At 42.8% G+C, this 17,260-nt stretch overlaps 1 protein-coding gene across 1 annotated transcript in view; it reads left to right on the top strand.

Annotated features, from left to right (window-relative positions):
• The first annotated feature begins 558 nt into the window (after nt 1-558).
• ADAMTS12 (ADAM metallopeptidase with thrombospondin type 1 motif 12) overlaps nt 559-17,260 on the top strand; it is a 172,304-nt gene continuing 155,602 nt past the window's right edge. Inside the window, exons 1-2 of the mRNA XM_084503757.1 lie at nt 559-829; nt 5,566-5,927. Coding sequence (XP_084359883.1) covers nt 718-829; nt 5,566-5,927 — 474 coding nt within the window. The 5' untranslated portion in view covers nt 559-717. The remainder of the gene's footprint in view (nt 830-5,565; nt 5,928-17,260) is intronic.

Here is a 17,260-nt window from a genome sequence, read left to right as displayed (position 1 = left end):
AAATGGTGCCACGTGTGAGCATCTGTAGCAACCTGCGGAACAAAGTGGCTGGGCTGGTAGCGAGGCAGAGGCTGTATTCAGTGATCTATGGCGAGGAGTACACAGTGCCCAACTAACGATATAACTGATGAGGTGATTGCAAACCTTGTGTACAAAGAACCTGTGGGGTGACGTTCGGAACTAGCCCCAGCACAGTAACACACCCTGAAAACACAGCAACACGGGGGGAAGCAGCCTCAAGGCTGCGTAATGGCCACCCAGCGCCAGGGGCCGCAGACCCCAGCAGGGCCCTGAGGAGCCTTTGACCTCAGGCGGGTCGACGCCTCGCCTCTTCGGTGGGCAACACCTCGACCACCAGCACGTCCCGAGCACCTCGGCGGTGCGAGGGGGGTCCCGCTGAGGGGCCGGGGAGGCGAGGCAGAGGAAGGGAGGGCGGAGGGGAGCGGCAGCCCCCGCCTCGCTGCCCGCCCGGTTCGCTCCTCTCCCTTGGGGCGCCTTAACCCCGGCGGCGGCTTCCCGCAGCGTCTCCCTTCCCTTCCTTCCCTCCCACCCCACCCCGGCCCTCCTTCCTCCGCCGGCAGAAATCAGACACCGGGCCGGCCCCGCGCAGCCCTTTCGGGGGAGCGGCGCCGGAGTGCGGGCGGTGCCGGGAGGCCGCCGCTGCCCCGGCCATGCCGCGGCCCGGCTGAGGCGTCCCCGGAGCTCGCCGCCCGCACCATGCCATGTGTCCCGCGGAGCCGGGCGGCGAGCGGCTCCTTCTGGCTCCTCGTCCTCCACGTCCCGGCGCTTTGCGGGGCGGGCGGGTCTCCCTTCCCCGACGGGAGGCAAGGTCAGCGGTACGCGGGCGGCGGCAGGGGGAGAGCGAGCAAGGGAGGGAGCGAAGGAGGGAGGGAGGGAAGGAGAGCGGCCGGGGAGGGCTCCCCGCCGGGCAGCCCGGCTCCGGGTTTGCTTGCAGCGGACCGAGTCGCTGTTTCCCGGTGTTATTCACTCATGGGAGACCGAAATCCCCCGGTGTGTTAGCCCCCGCCGAGGTTTTGCTGCTGCTACGCTCTGGTGGAGCGTGAGCTGCACGTCCAGTGCTGCTGTGCCTTCCTGCGGCTTTTTGGAAGTCATTAACTCGCGCTCCGTAAAGGCACCGCCAAATCCTTTTCTTTCTTCTTTTTTTTTTTTTTTTTTTTTTTTCTTCCTAGCATCTCTCTAAACACCCGTAACATTTCTCGCTGCTGAACAGAACAGCACAAACTACAAAGGATTGGTATTCCCGGGATGTAAAATAAACTCCTTGAGTTATTCATGCTCGTTGAGGACAGCAAGTTAAGGCTCCCGTGCTGGAGGAGCCTCCTGCCAGCCACTCCCTGCATCTTGGGCTGCTTCTTCAGGTGGCTTAACTTTACTGCACCCTTTCACAGCAGCTGGACATCCAGCTAGGGTAGTGTAACATAAATTTTATGCTGTTGCCTGTTTAAGGAGCACGAAGAGAAGCAGTTCCCAAGAGAGGAAAATCATGAGTAGCTGGAAGACTCTGCCAAGTGGTTTGAAAATGTAGGAGGAATTTTTGCTTTCGGAAAACCTTCCCGGCCTAATCGACAGCTGTGGTGCAGTCAGTGGGAGAGCCAGAGCACAGAGGAGGAAGTCTTCTGTGCCCCTCAGAGAGAGTGGAAGGGAAAAGTGGTTAAATAAGCTGCTTGGAAAGTGAGCAACAATTATCCTGAAATTAGTTTACACAGAATACATTTAGAGTGAATGGATACAATCATTGCATTTCTGTGACACTTAAGAGGGACAGGACAATGATAGCAGTGTTAGTGCATCTAGCTGTTTATTTGCCAGGCATTTAGAAATGGATATAGAATTAATTTCATTTTCTAGGCATAGTATTTTCTGAGCTTTGTCTAGAGGGACAGTTCAACTTTTTTTTTTTTTTTTTTTTTTTTCCCCAGAGGAAGACTGAATGCAATGTTAAATGTGAAACATGCAATGGTCAGGACTAAAGCTAATGTCCAGCACAGCTGTTAAGTGTCAGTCTTCACTCAGCATCCACAGGGAGTGTGGCTGGTCAGAGAGTTAAACATTGCTAAATGTCCAAGGCCTCTTTGAGTGGCTGATTCCCAGGATGGGTCTTTTCAGCTCAGGGGTGTTTTGTGGGTACAGAGCCTTTCTTTGGCTTGGGAAGACATCTGACAGCAGTGAGCAACACTAGTGCTTGTCCTCAGGATCACTTGGAAAGAAGCCAGATGGTCTGAAGGGCAGATGCAGATGAACTGCAAGGATGAAGTTGAAACAACGGCAAGTGATGATGTGTCACATTTTAAAGGAATTTTGTCAGAAAAACATGCTTTCCATTTAGAAGGAGTTGTGCGCTTCCTGTCACGTGTGACAGATTGTGAATGTTTTTCTCTTTATCCTAGTTGATCCGCTCTGTATACAGCAGTTCTTAATACAGGCAGCACTGTGCCATGTGTTGTGCGTTTGAATCCCCACAGGAGTGGAACAGACAGCAACGGATTTAAATATTATCAGATGTTTGTCAAGTCACAGCATTGGCAGGGTCTGCAGGGAGGGTTTCTCAAAGAAGCTGAGCAATTCTTAGATTTCTTAAGCAAGCCCCAAGGGCCTGGGGCTTGCTCGCCAACCTTGCTAGTTCATCTGTCCAGAAGGGCCCATGCAAGCACTGTGGTTCCGAGGCAAAGCACAGATTGAACGTGTCTTACTTCATGTGAAGTTACAGCCCTGTTTAGGGCACCAACGCAAGCCAGTGCGCTCAGATTGCAGTTGTGGAAGGCAAAGTGGTGTCCACGTTGGTGCTCTGAAACCTCCCAGGGGAGTCTTCCCTTTCCTGGAATACAAATCCCAAGCAGGGCCACTTGACAGGTAGGGCTTTTGTGGAAAATGAGGAGAAGAACACCCTGCCATGCCAGCCCCAAGGATCATCACTGGCACCAAGATACATTTCCTCCATTCTGTGTTTGCTGGCACAAAGTTTTATGGTGGCCTGTAGCATTTTAATGTGTACTAATTGCTACTGTAGGATGACTGAGGAAGTCAATATTGAAGAATATAACAATTATTCTTGTGCAGTTTGGACTGCATGTGTTAAGTTATTCTCTGTTGCCACTTCCTTTTTGTTGAATGTTCTTCTTTCCTAGGAAAGCAGAAAGGTATTATCAAAATTGTACCTCCTGTCTTGGTTTCAAACACTCATCTCCAGCTAGAAAGGTTAAGTAGTATGTTAGGCTTAACATGGAGCTCAGTTAATTCTTTTAATATTGGTGGGATTGCCTTTGCTAATATTGATAATGATAACTTGCAGAAATATCTTTAGCCTTATCTTGTTAAACTTCATTGTGTTGTAATCTTATTCCCTCTGGTCTTTTGCAGACTTTTTAATAATTCATTTCTGTGGTTATATTACAGTATAATATTATTTCAGCATAATTCCACTCTCCAGTGACTAACATTAGAAATGAGTACTGAAAGGGTGGGTGGAAGAAGTTAGACTTCTCTGCTTTGATAATCTTGCTGTCACCAGATGCTTAGGCATTGTTTTCAGTTTTACCAAAGATGTCTAAACTGCCTTAACCTCTACACACTAATTACTGTAGTGCTGAAGTAAAAAATTTCCTCAAATAATCTGAAGTCCAAAACCACAAGCCTTTGGTCTTGCATGGAGCTTAACACTTAAGCCATAATAAATTAAGCTCAAGACAGCAAGCAAAGTTGGAAAAGTGGAAAGTAAGATTTCCTTCAGGGTTTTATTTAGATTGTTCCATAAACTGGGCTGAAAAATGGAGAAATGAGGTTGTGGTCTATCAGCATTCTTTGTAACCTGGCCTTTGCTAGCATAGTATGTGACATGGAGGGAAATACCCAGAAGTTTTGTAATGCAACTTCTTCAGGTAAGATGGGTTTGGGGGATTTCTCCTCTAGCAAGGAGAGGTTTCACCCTAAACTTTGAGGAAGGGTGGGCCTCAGTGTAGCTTCTGCTGCTAAATTCTCAGGCAGCAGGCGCTTGCTGTGCTGTCAACAGGCTGTGTGAACTCCAGACAGGAGTGTGTGGATGGAGTTTTCAACCTCTCAGTCCCCGCTGTGCAGGTGTGGACAAGGGCAGGAGGCATCTCTCAGTGTTTGTGGTAGGTGTGAGTCTTCCTCTTGGCAAGACCTGCATCTGTGGAAATCTAAGAGCCAACTGCTGTAGGTTATCCTGTGAAGGCACAGAGTCATTGTAGGCTGCTGGGAAGACTTGCATACAAAGACATCTATTGTATAGGAGAGTGGTGAGCTCGCTTCTGAAATAAAAGATGCTGTTGAGACAAGGCCAAATTGCTAATGTAGTTTAGTTTATGTGTTGGGAAGTGTGGTGTGTATTTGTTTGTTTTTCAAATAGGACTGTTTCACTGCACGTGTCTGAAGTGCCTGTGGCCTGAGGACACACAAGCCATAGTGTCCGATACTGCAGCTGATGGGAGCTATGTTCCTTCCCAAAGGCGATGAATCCAGACTGATAATGTGTCTGGGCATGATTTATCCTTTGTGGCTTTGAAGGTGCAGTCAGTGGAGAGATAAGTGTGTCTAGAAGGATTGCCTTATCAGTCCTAGGGAGGAGTAAATTGCTCTGAAAGCTTATGGAGCAGGTTAATTGCTTTGTTAAGCAGCTTAATTAATGAATGAGATGTAATCACTTCATGTATAAGCAGCTGAGGCTTTGGGAACAAAGAACAGCCCTAGGAAAGGAGGAATTGAAGTGACATGTATCCTCACACTTTCTTTTTAATGAAATATGTTCAGCCTATGATTTCTTGGGCTGAAATCAAGTATGCCAGCTGAAGATATGGCCTTTAGGGTATGAGTTCTTAGGGGCTGTTTTTTACATGGGTTTGTTATTTGCTTGGGGCTTTTGAGTTTTACACTAGGGTTTTAAGAAGAAATCACTGACAGGTGTTCTGCGACAAGAGACAAGAATGCCAGAAATGCTTTAATTCACTGGTAGATCCTGATTTCTTCCTCTTCTAGGTTCTGACAAGATGTCCAATCTTATCCTGGTTGGAAATCCTTATGCAATATGGTACATTTACTTTATTCTCCTTCAAAACCACTCTTTAAAATTCCCTCTGCTGCAGCATCTAAAGCTGATGCTACTGATGTGCCATTGCTGCAGTGAACCAAGCTGCTTTTCCTATGTGTATTTGTAACGCTCTGCCTCCTCCTTCAGGTGGTCATCTGTCTGAATGTGTGGGGATCTTCTTGATCAGAGCCTAGCGTGCTTAGGTTGAAAGACAGTGTTGCTAGCTGTTGTGGGATCGAGAATGGGGAGAGTCAATACTTCATTTGCATGGTGACAAAATAATTAAAAAGGAGAATGTTCGAATTCTAAAATGTGTTATGATAGGAGAGTAGAAAGCCCAAGTAAGGACTGTATTGCACATTGGTCTGTGTACTGCCTGCCATTGTGCCAGTAGGATTGTGTTGTGAAATGCTGTCACTCTTGAGTTTTCCTTTAAATCACACAACCTGTAAACAGGCTAGCACTTACCCTAGTTTTGCTTCTTTTTTCTCTGTTCCTTTCAGAGCAATTTATCAAGACATTGCAAGAATACCATGTGGTTGATCCAGCACGAGTAGATGCAAGCGGGCATTTTGTTTCTTTTAATTTACACCACCACATCTCAAACACGAAGAAGAAGAGAGATCTCAGCAAAAAAGAAAATGCGGTGTATTATAAAATTAACCACAAGGAGAAGGATCTGTTTTTCAATTTGACTGCCCACATGGGATTTCTTTCCCACAACTACATAGTAGAGAAGCGACGTGGCAACCATACTAGTGCAAAGATTGCAACTCACTCAGGAGTTCATTGCCACTTCATTGGCACAGTATTGCAGCCAGGTTCTGGAAGTGGGACAGCAGCAATCAGCACGTGCAGTGGCCTGGTAAGTGATATTTAGAGGGGTTCTTGGCTAATTTAGGTGTTATTAGAACTGAGCTTGAGCACTTGTATATGAGTGCATGTGCTAACAAATGGAGTGTGCCAATCTGATACTTTACTGACACAGTTCTCTAAAAGAAATGATTTATTATTAGGGGTGTAATTTGGAATTTTGGAAGAGAGAATCAGTAGGCCAAAAGTTGGAGGCTCTTTTGGAGGCTCTTTGGGGTTTACGTTTGACTAGTTCTGTTTTTTGTGTTTTTTTTTTTTTTTTTTTTTTTTTTTCCAGGCTCTTTACATTATGGCTTGAAGCCATTCAAATATATAATCATTGTTTTGATCCTCTTAGTAGTTGGAGTGCTTTTGCTGTGTGTCTGGATATGAGTTTCTGCTTTAGTTTCTTCTGCAGGGAATGTAGCTCAGGTGCACTGAAACTGTTTTGCAAACCACTCCAGCAGGTGGTAGGTGGGGACAGCTGGAAGACATGTTTCAGAACTGCTCTGCAACTTCAGAAATAAATGCTAGGGTAGGTGCAGCCTTAGCCAGAGCTTTAAATTCAAGCCTGAATCACATATAGGCATCCTTCATTCAAAGGAGTACTTTCAAGGCTGGAGCTTGAACTCTTATATTTGTCACTAGCCTGTGGTTCAGACTGAGACAAGCAGGTGGAAGCCTTATTTTTGCTGTGCTTTGTTCTTTATCACTACTGTAGCTCAGGTTTCTAGTTCTAGAGGATAAGGCTGGACTTATCTTGTCAGGGGGGGAAGGAAGAGGCAAAAGCGCTTGGCATGAAGAAAGTAATGGTTTAGGGAGCTTTGTAAAATGGCACACAATCTGTGACAGACAAAATGCAAAGGCCTTCTGGAGTATGCAGGCAGAGGTGTTGAAGTATGTGCAGCCTGCGTGTGCTTTAGTGCCTTAATCCTTGTGTGACAAATAATAGTAGTTTAAAGTGCATAGAGCAGCACATTGACCTTTCTTGGCCAACAAATCTCAGTCTGCAACAGGCTAGGGAATGAGGGTTCACGCTTGAGCCTGAACTCAACACCAAGGTATCTGTAAAGTACATCCGTTCCCTGCCAACCTATCAATATCCAAGCAAGTTCCTTGCTATTGAGAAGCATGAAGCTTTCAGAAGCTTTGGGAACTTTGGGTTTCATAAACAGCCTCACAGTGCATGAAAATTAACATGAAGACAGGTCTGATGGACGTGAATTGGGAAACTCTGGAGTATCACACAAGTGCTGGCAACACTTTTGGCATACTGCCTGGAGAAGTAGACCATTACTTGAGAGCAGGAGCTTCAGTTCCACAGGAATGAATATCAAGGGGTTTTCTTGGAAATTCTTCTGCTGGGCACCAGGTTATGAAAACTTCCCTGAAAGACTGTATGTTCATAGAGGGTCTGTAAGGAAAAGGTGATATAATGATACAGGTAGTTTCTTTGGTCATTTTGTTGTGTGCTTTACCAAAACAGCTTGGTTAGTTTTCATTAGGATGAGAACTTAAAAATGAGACGGTAGAGTTTCATTATGCCTTCTGATGTGCTTAGCCCACAACAACAATTAAAAAAAATATATTATCAAATTACATAATAAATCAACTTGGTAGTATGTTTCAAAGTGATCCTTTGATATGAGTTACAAACTTTTTGAGGTTTACTTTTATTTGGGGGTTTTTGAACCAAAGTTTGCTGGAAGAAAAGCCTGGGGATTATTTCTTTTTGACAAAACACCTGTAGCAGACAAATACGGTCTCATTTTTTTTCAAAGATGAAACCTTGAAAATACAGAATCATTAATTCAGGTTGAAAGGGGCCTTGAGGGAAAAATATGATGACTTTGGAATGATGTATGAAGTCTAAAAGTCATCGTTCTGAAGAGGTTGTAGTAGGCGTTGGGTCTGAATCTTAATAACTGCAACTGCCATGAGCTTGGAAAGGTGGCTTAACTTGCCTTTCCCCTGAAAGCTCTTCAAAAGAGCCAGTATCAATAAAAACCTCTGTTAATTAATAGTTTTGCCAATGTTGAGAAATACAATCTGATTTTCAGGATGAAAACCTGAGGTTTCCAAGCCTGTTTGTAGTTGTCTGCTGCTTCCCGAGCTAATTGGGTAAATTATTTCCATCCTGGAGATCCCCATTTTTTTTAGCTCTTTAGCACCATCCATGTTTGTGCTTCTATTTTTTTCTTCTTTCTGGGATGTATTGTGTTTCTCCATTGAAAATAATTTGTCTGTTTTGTCTTAAAGATCGTTCTTGCACAGCACTGAAAGTATAGAAAACATAGAAATGGATTTCTATTTCCCTTTAGTTTTTAGCATCATAGAACATCCCAAGTGGGAAGGCACCCACTTGGCTCATCGAGTCCAACACCTGGGTCCCAAAAATGAGATCATATTTCTGAGAGCATTGTCCAAATATTTCTTGAACTATGGCAGCTCGGTGCCATGCCTACTGCCCTGGGCAGCCTGTCCCAGTGCCCGACCACCCTCTGGGTGCAGACCAGAGGGTGGTCGGGCACTTTCCCTAACCCCCAGCCTGACCCTCCCCTGTCCCAGCTCCATGCCGTTCCCTCGCGTCCTGTCACTGTCCCCATAGAGCAGAGCTCAGTGCCTGCCTCTCCGCTCCCCTCGTGAGGGAGCTGCAGGCTGCCATGAGCCCTCCCCTCAGCCTGCTCTGCTCTGGGCTGAACAAACCAAGGGGTCTCAGCCTCTCCTCATACATCTTGCCCTCTTGACCCTTCACCATCTTTGTAGCCCTCCTTTGGACACTCTCTAACAGTTTTATATCTTTATAATACTGTGGCATCCAAGGCTGCACACAGTAATGGAGACTGCACCAGCGCAGAGCAGAGCAGGACAATCCCTACCCTCGAGCAAGTAGCAGTGCTGTGCCTGATGCACCACAGGGTGTGGTTGGTTCTCCTGGCTGCCAGGGCACACTGCTGGTACAAGTTCAGCTTGCTGTTGACCAGAACCCCAAGATCCCTTTCTGAGGGGCTGCTCTCCAGCCTCTCATCCCTCAATCTGTACGTATAGCCAGGGTCACCCCGTTGCAGGTGCGGAATTTGGCACCTGCTATTTATTTTGGGTTAGATAGAGGAGGAAACCCTGAAGGGAAGGTCACTGCTGGAATGCCAGAAGTGGATCAAAACTGTGGCACTTGGGAGAACAGACGTGAAATCTCTTGGGTACAGGAGAGTTTCCAAGAGGAAGTGAGGGGAGGAAATGTTTTAATTCTTGTGTCTCTGTGGAAATAATATTTGGACTTGTCTTGGCAGGCTGTGTAGGGCACACTTCTAATAATGCTCCATGTTTCCACAGTGCCTTTCAAGCAAAAGATTATCATGAGCTTTTTCCAAACAGTAATGCCTTGATTTTCAATTGTGTGTTAGTCCTGAGCTCCCTTGCATAGCTGCTAAGGCATGTGTGAGCCTGTCCCCTTAGTGGGACTGGCGGGGACAAATTTCAGGAGTTGAATGAAATGAATGTTCTAGGTTATGCACTGAGTAGAAGATTAGTAGCTCTTCCAGAAGAGCCAGGAAGATAACTTTTTTTCTGATAATCTATATCCTCTTCATTAGAATAAGGCCCTCTTTTATTCGTCAGGAACACAGACATTGTTTATAGCACTTTCAGATGGCAGAGCATCATTAAGGCTTTGTTTTCTTTACACTTGTTTATAGTGTAGAGCTGTCAACAGACAGTTGCTGTTGGACTTCTGGTAGTGTTTTTATCTTCAGAGACTATTTAAACATTAGCATGGAAATGGAAGAGCAGTGGAAGAACATTAGTATGGAAATTAAGAATGATCTGTACACTTGTATCTGGTAAGCTCGTGGCCATGCTGGGTGACGTCTTCATACAGGTCGTGCTTCAGCTCTCTCCAGCTGGTCAGAAGCTTGCCCCTGTCCTGATGGACATCAGTGTTTACCAGAAGTGCTGCTGTTGTTTGCTGCCCAGGCAACAGCAACGCAGTACACAGTCATGAAGAACTGTTTGCTTATTTATTTCTCCTCCCACCTCCCCCCTGCCTTTCCCAAATCAAGCTTCTGCAGAACAGTGCTGTTTCTTGGCAGTGACAGGCAGGCAGGCCAGACCTGTTGGCTGCTCCATATGCTATCAGTCTGTAGAAAACTGGGTCAAGTCTGCTGCCTGTGCCCAGAATTTTTTAAGATTTCCCCTGCCTCAGTTCTTCCTTCTGTGTCCCCGCAGTCAGAACAGCCATCTGTGAACACTTGCTTGCTGGCTGTATGACAGCTTTTCTTTCTACAGCAGCTGGTGGAAGATGCTCCAAGTGGGACCTTTCCACGCAGATCAGTGCCTGCCCTGGCACTTGTGGCAAGCTTCTCTTTGAAAAGAACGACGATGTTGAATTCTACTCAAGTGTAACCATTCTCCTTTTTGCAGGATAGTACTTTTAAGTACTATCCATTATATGAGACGTAAGAATGAAGCCTAGTACATATGGAGTGCCACCTGTCTCTTAATCTGGTCCATTCAAGAATAACTTCTGTTGAAGACTTGCTTCAATTTTGGGAAACCCAGCATGATCACTGTTCTCCTGCTATCCCAAGAAACTTTTCTGCTTAGTGTGAGATAGCTTTTCCATGCTGAACCATGCATTATCTCATGATCTGTCTCCAGCTGAAAAGTTTTGTGCAGGTACCATAACAGTACTTCATTAGTTATGTGTTCTGTGCAAGTAGTTTAATACTACTGTTCTAGACTTTCTTGGGACATGGAAAGCATGCATCGTGTTGTCAGACTGTGAAAAGCTAGGGCTTTCCTTAGACAAGGTTGGGGGATAAAGGAATCTTTACTTTAAAATGATTTTATGATATTTTGTTCTAAAGTAATAGAAGGATAAAACACATCACTAAGAGGTAATAGGGATTCTTGTCTGCTTCTACATCTTCCAGCTTGTGAGGTTGGTTTATTAGCTCTGAAAAACTTCTTTAACTTGTTATTAAAGATAGCCACTAGAGCCCTGCAAAACTCCTGCATAACTTACTCCTCCAGCCCAGAAAAATGGTTGTGTTTTTGTATTGCCCTATGGCATACCTGTGACCAGTAAAATTATTTCTCTTCAAATGCAAGTAGATTTTCATTATCACAAGTGGGTAAATACTTGAGAATACAGAAGTATGCTTAAAAAGGCTACATTTCTCTTTTCTTTAAATTGCCCTTATGACCATCTGAAATTAGATTCAACACTGTTCCATGATGGGGAACTCTACAGCTCCAGAATGTGTCAGGACAAGCATGCAGATTTAGTGGCTCTTACTTTAAGAGGTGCAGATGACAGTGAAGTGGAGTGTATTCCTGCTGTGCTGCCTCAATAGGTGAACTCCATTCTTGGAACAAGTGTCTCCTTATTAATGTCAGTGATATCTCCACAGCATCCTCTTCCAGTTTGTCTAGCCAGTGATAATCTGCTGGAGCCGAAGTGTAGGAATGACTCATTTGAAGAATGCCAGGCATAAAAGCAAGCTGCCTACCTTTTCCCTGGGGATGGGGATTTCTCCATGTTTGGATATAATGGAACTTCCGAAGTCTAAATGTTGTGACTTGGCTCCTTCTGTCACTTGTAAAGAAGGAATGACCTGCTCAGTAACTCTGTTGTGTACTTGCTGTACATTTCTTTTCTTAGGCAGTAGTAGGGAAGATGCTGTAAGAAGAAAAATAATACACTGAAAGTAAATCCAGTGTTCTCTAGGCATCTGTTCAATGTCATGCTTTGTTTGCCATTTTTCTCCATATAATAATAAATATTTGGATATTCTTTTTGCTTGACCTGTGTGTGTGGTTTTATTTTCTCCGAAGACCAAGAAAAGGTAGGGTCTGTGGGGGTGGTGCTTTTTTTTGTGTGTTGTTAAACAGATTAATCATTCAAACTTTGAATAGCGTTTGCTGCAGTACTTTACTTTATCCATCCCTTTTCTTTGTGTTTGAAATCCAACTTTATCCATCTGCCAGCTCCCTTCCCCCAGTCTATTGTCAGCAAAAATACTCTAATTGACAGGTCAAATGAATCTCATCAGTGATCTCAGTACTTGAGAATCTGGCTGTGTCCCTGGGCTTGGTCTTGTCACCTTTGACCAGTGTGAAGTTGCTAGCCCAGGAGCTGGGCTTGGCTGCAGTTTTCATAACGTTACACATCAGTGGAATTGTCATTAATTAGATATGTTAAGGTAGGGATTAGTTGGTAGTAACTACCCTGAATGATGTACTCAGGATTAGACTGCCTTGCTGCTTAAAAATAACTATTTTTTGACAGTACAGAGGGCAGACATTTCTTAGAAGGTATTAAGGAATCTTATTTTCTTGTATAATTCTGTGGTTACTTGCTAATTGCTTTGGAATATTGTTAGAAGGCAGAGCTACCCAGTCACATTTCCAGTCAGTCTTTTTAATAAATTGTCTCTGTGTGCATTTTTTTGTTCTTCTTGCCCCTCAAAAATCTCCACTGGTGATTTCACCTGTGCTGTGTTTTTTATATATAAAAAAGCTTCAAAGCTTTTCATTCACTCAGAGAAAGCTGTGGGAGCATGACTTCAGTCTAAGGGTTCAGAACCCAGAATTGAAAAATATACATAAAAATATACTAAAAAAATGTATTTCAGCTTGATTGATAGGGTTTGTAAGGCAGTCTGTTCTTTGTTTCTTCTAGTACCTTTGAATGTTGTTGGCCAAACTCTGCCCAATCTGAAAGAGAAATGGACATATCAAAGATATTAAGTTATTACTGATTTTGCAGAGAAAGGTGAGATCTCCTAATCAGAGACATGATGAACGTACACAGGTACAACTGTGACATGGTACAGGATGCAGTGCTACTGCTGGCATTGAGGATTGCAGAAGGAGGAGATTCCAGAGAGACTGGAGAAAAAAGCTCTAAGTGAGGAAATGTAGCATGTGGGAAGCAAATCCGGGGAGAAAACAGGTTTTGATTAGTTCTGCTCTTCATACAACTTTTTTTTTTTTTTTCCCCTCTCTTTAATTCATTTTCATGATGCTGAAAGGAAGGGTCCAGCTTGGGGATTAACAGAATTGTTTTCTCTGGTTGCCATATTAACAGTGTGCTGTACCTGCTGCCCATCACAGCACATCCTTTGTATGTAATTATTAACGATGAGCGTAAGAGGGGAAGAGCTCATGCTTTCCTACATACCCAGTGATGCATATAATGTGACAGTAATAGGGACAAATCTCACCAGTTGTATGCCTTTTTCATCTATCTGTTTAAAAAAAGAAAAAAAAAAGAAGAAGAAGAAAAAAAAAAAAGCACCAAGAAAAGCCTGCCTTGCTCCTGTTCTGGGCAGACAAACAGTGGCCATAAGTTAAGTGGTAGACAGCAGTGGGTGTTGTAAACACCAGACTGAAATACCCTGTGCCTACTGCTTTCAGTTAGAGGATAGATGGGCTGCTGGTGCTTTTACAGCAGCTCTGTGATCCTGGCTTCCAGTCACAGCTGCCAGCCAGCAGTTTGGAGATCAGGTTCTGCCTATTCAGTGTTCCACAGAGGAGCAACTGCAGGCTGTGAGCAGGGTCAGCATCAGGGGGCTATTATATATACACGTGTATTAGACACATACACAAATATATATGTACCTGTAGCATTGCAGAAGGGTTGAACTGTAGCTAAAGCTTACGGTCTAAGATACATACCCGTGTATTACGAAGACTTCAGGGCTGTCATATATGTTGGGTGTTATCAAGCCATGCTCAAATATGTTGGGTTTCTCTAGAAGCTGAGGCTTATCAAAGAACTTCCCCAAACCACTTGTAAATTGAGATAAAATTCAAGTAGCTACTAATTTAGGCTGGGATACTTATGTGCTTTATGCACACGCTGGCTCCAGGGTGTGCTCTGGAGAAAGATTGATTTGAAATTGCAAGCTTTAAAAATAACTAATTAACTAGTAGTAATAATGAACTGGTCTTGTTGGCTAAGAAGTGGCAATGTTTAGACACATCCATTGTGTATTCCAGGTAGCTCTGACAACAAGTCCCTAGTAAAACTGCTTAGACTTTTTGATGCCTGGAAATCCAAAAAAAATAGATCTAAATCCGTTGTATTTATAACTCATGTTAAGGCTTATGCAAATGTGTTTTTTTTTTTCCCCAAATATAAATATGTATGCATATATTTAAAACACTGCTCAATTAGAACTCGAATATCTGTTTATTTTGATGCAATGTTAACTAGATTGGTTTCCTTGTCTAGAACCATTGTGGAGCAAATCTGATTGAGACCATAAGATTGGAAGCTGTGGGTAAGGTGAAGGTCTGTTTTACTCAGTATCCTGTGTCCAACAATGTTAGCAAATAAATATCTAGGGAAGAGTAAGAATAGGGTATTAGGACATCTCCCTCATGTTTTGGCTGCCATCAAACTTCTTGATATGAAATTTATTGGATTGTTTTTATTGAATCTATTAACAGGTTCATCTTTTACATACTTTCTTGAGATCCCCAGAGTCACCTGGTGCTAGAGATGTGGATCTTTACTATGAAGTTTAACACCTGAAAGAAGCTACATCTAAATCCATTTCATTTTTAACTAGCTTTCTGTTAGCTTCTTTTTGATTCTTCCTGAAGTTGCTGTCTTGGAGGAGACAATGAACATTCAGTCATTGATCATGGTGTTTGAGATGCTTTTATTCAGTTGCATAGTATAGACTCTGTTACCTTTTTGTTTCCTAGTGTTTCAGAACACCTGATAGTGCTTTTTTTTTTTTTTTTTTTTTTTTTTGCTTTTTTTTTTTTTTTCCCCCTTTGACAGTCATTAGGCTGTTATATACAAGTTTCTTTTCTTTTGCCATGAAGCAGACAGGTCAGAGCCCATCACTTAATGCACAAAGATTGAGGCTGTTTCTCTGCTGCTTTTTCTCCTTTGGTATGCCATTATGTATTGCTTTTCATTAATCTGCAGTGAATTCTTACCTTTGTGCTCAGCCTTCTCAGTGAATTGTCGTAAATGAGCATTACCTCCCACACAGCCATATCTGCAACTACTTATTGTAACTGTAGGAATATTTGGAGACTTCATTGTGAGTTCTTGCTTGTCTTTGTATAGAGTGTCTATCTCAGCTCAACTTGTCTCAAGTTTTCTTACAAATTTCTTTTCAGTGTAACAGTCTTATTCTGTGTAACAGTCTCTGATTTTTAATCCAAAATGTAAACATGAGGAAAGTTGCTATGAAGAAAAAAATCTGCCTTTTGTTCCTTTGCAACATTGTTACACAGCCATAGCTCTGGAGCTTAATGCAACTTAATGGTACAAGCAGCTATTTTTCTTCATTTTTGTTAACTGTGGTTTATGCCTTCATTTTGTATTCCATTGTATTTTTCTCTGTGCTTGAGTTTATTAGATAGATGAATCAAGATCTAGTCAGGTACACTCTCTTTTTGATTAGATCAGATCAAGGAAACAGTGGATTACATATTAGGGGACAAAGCTTGTTTGCTTTTGGCAAAAACAATTGCTAAGTAATTTATTTCCCTTTTGCAGCAACTCCTTTGTTAGGAATTAACATGCTTCTGTGTTAGCAAAAGGAATATGAATATATGCATTACTATAAGGACCCACCAAAGGGATTTATGGAGCTGAAATAACATTGTAGGTAGTATTTAAACCTTACTGAACTCCATTACACTACAGTTCATGGGTGCCACTTCAGAAAAGTCTCTGCCAAAAATTTGAACATGAATAATTACTTCTAGTAATTTCAGATCAACTACATTTAATTTGTAGAGTTCTGTCACTGAACAAAACACGGCTTTTTTTCCCTCCTTTTCCCTACATGCCCACATCATATCATTTCAACTGGAACTTTAGTTGGATTTAAAACTAAATTTTTATTTATGGGTTTGCCTCTTGGTATGTGGTTTTGAATACCTTCGTGAATGAAAGTTAACAAACAGGTTATGTTTTGGATTTATAAAAAGTATTGGAAAAATATTTTCCCAGTTTGTACATTACATTATTTTAGTTGATCTCAATCTGCTTTTTTGGGGAGGATGAGCTGGGGAGGGTAGTAGGGGCAGGAACTGGTAGAAAAAATTCTCAGCTTTAAAGGACTCAGCATTTCAAAATATGACAACATATTCCAAACAATTGTTCCCATCTCCGAAACTTTGTTACTTAGTCTGTGATGGGATGCCTGTTAATTTTGGATGGATGTGGGAGCAGTCAAATCAGTGGAATATTCTATTGAACTGTATTTTCATCAATATGTAAGGACAGAAATGATACTGTAGGGGACTTGTGCAAATATCTCTCTTTGCACATTTTGAATATTGCATAGTTGATTGTGACTTGTACAGTGGTGGCAATCAATTAGTTGCAAATCATTTTTGCATTCTTCAATGGATCAAATTTCTATTTGTAAAGATAGGCAGAAGAATGTCCTGATCTGTGAACTTTATAACCAGGAACAAATCTTATATTGAAAACAAACAGACCTGGCATATAGTTCTCTAGATTTATGGCATTTAGGTTTTTCAAATGAAAGAAAATTGAGGGAAGAAAAAAGTGTCTGCAGTTTCCTTCAGATCTGTTACTTGCTGGTAATGATGTGTTTGCCAGAACGTAAGCCAGAAGTCATCAATCTTAGGCTGTGGTTGCCCCCAGACACTCTAGTAACCTGTGTTGAGAGGCAACATTTTCATCCTGCTGCCAGTATGCCCGGTACTTGGAGGGGCTGTGTCTTCAGATATTAATAACAGTTGCATCTGGGGAAGTTGCAGACCTGAGCACATTAAAATTCATTTTGCTGCTGTTGACTCTGCAGTAATCTCAGCACTGTGACTTCTATGACCCCTCACAATTCTGCATACGTGCAGGTAGTTAAATGAAGAAGGAGCTTCAGTAAGAGTACTCGGTGCATACAAACTGCAACTCTCCTTCACTGCTCCTTTGTGTATCGTTTCATGGCATGAAATCCTTTCTGCTCAGGGCTCTAAGATTTGGAGCAATACATAAGACATATTGGGCTGTAAGATTTGGAATAATAATAGTAAGTTGGGGGCTGGAAAAGGCAGGTGAAGAATTCATATGAAGACCAGAGAGTTAATCAAGCACCTGCAGACATCACACACCTGGTTCTTGAAGTGCAATCATGTATGAGAAGGCTGCATTTTTTTCATAAAGTGGATTTCTTTATATGCCTTTTCTGTAGCACAGTTGCCATAAAAAGAAGCACTTCCAACAGTGCAGCATGCTGGCAGGTGGCTCACAAAGTATCTGGGCTCTGTTATAATGTGAAGCAGTATATAGAATGAAACCAATGGACCCCAGTGCCCCCCTCTGCCTTACAGAGAGCATGGGGA

The sequence above is a fragment of the Aythya ferina genome, assembly GCF_964211825.1.
Source record: "Aythya ferina genome assembly, chromosome: Z".
Taxonomy (NCBI): Eukaryota; Metazoa; Chordata; class Aves; order Anseriformes; family Anatidae; genus Aythya; species Aythya ferina.
This window is presented reverse-complemented; position numbering and strand designations above follow the sequence as displayed.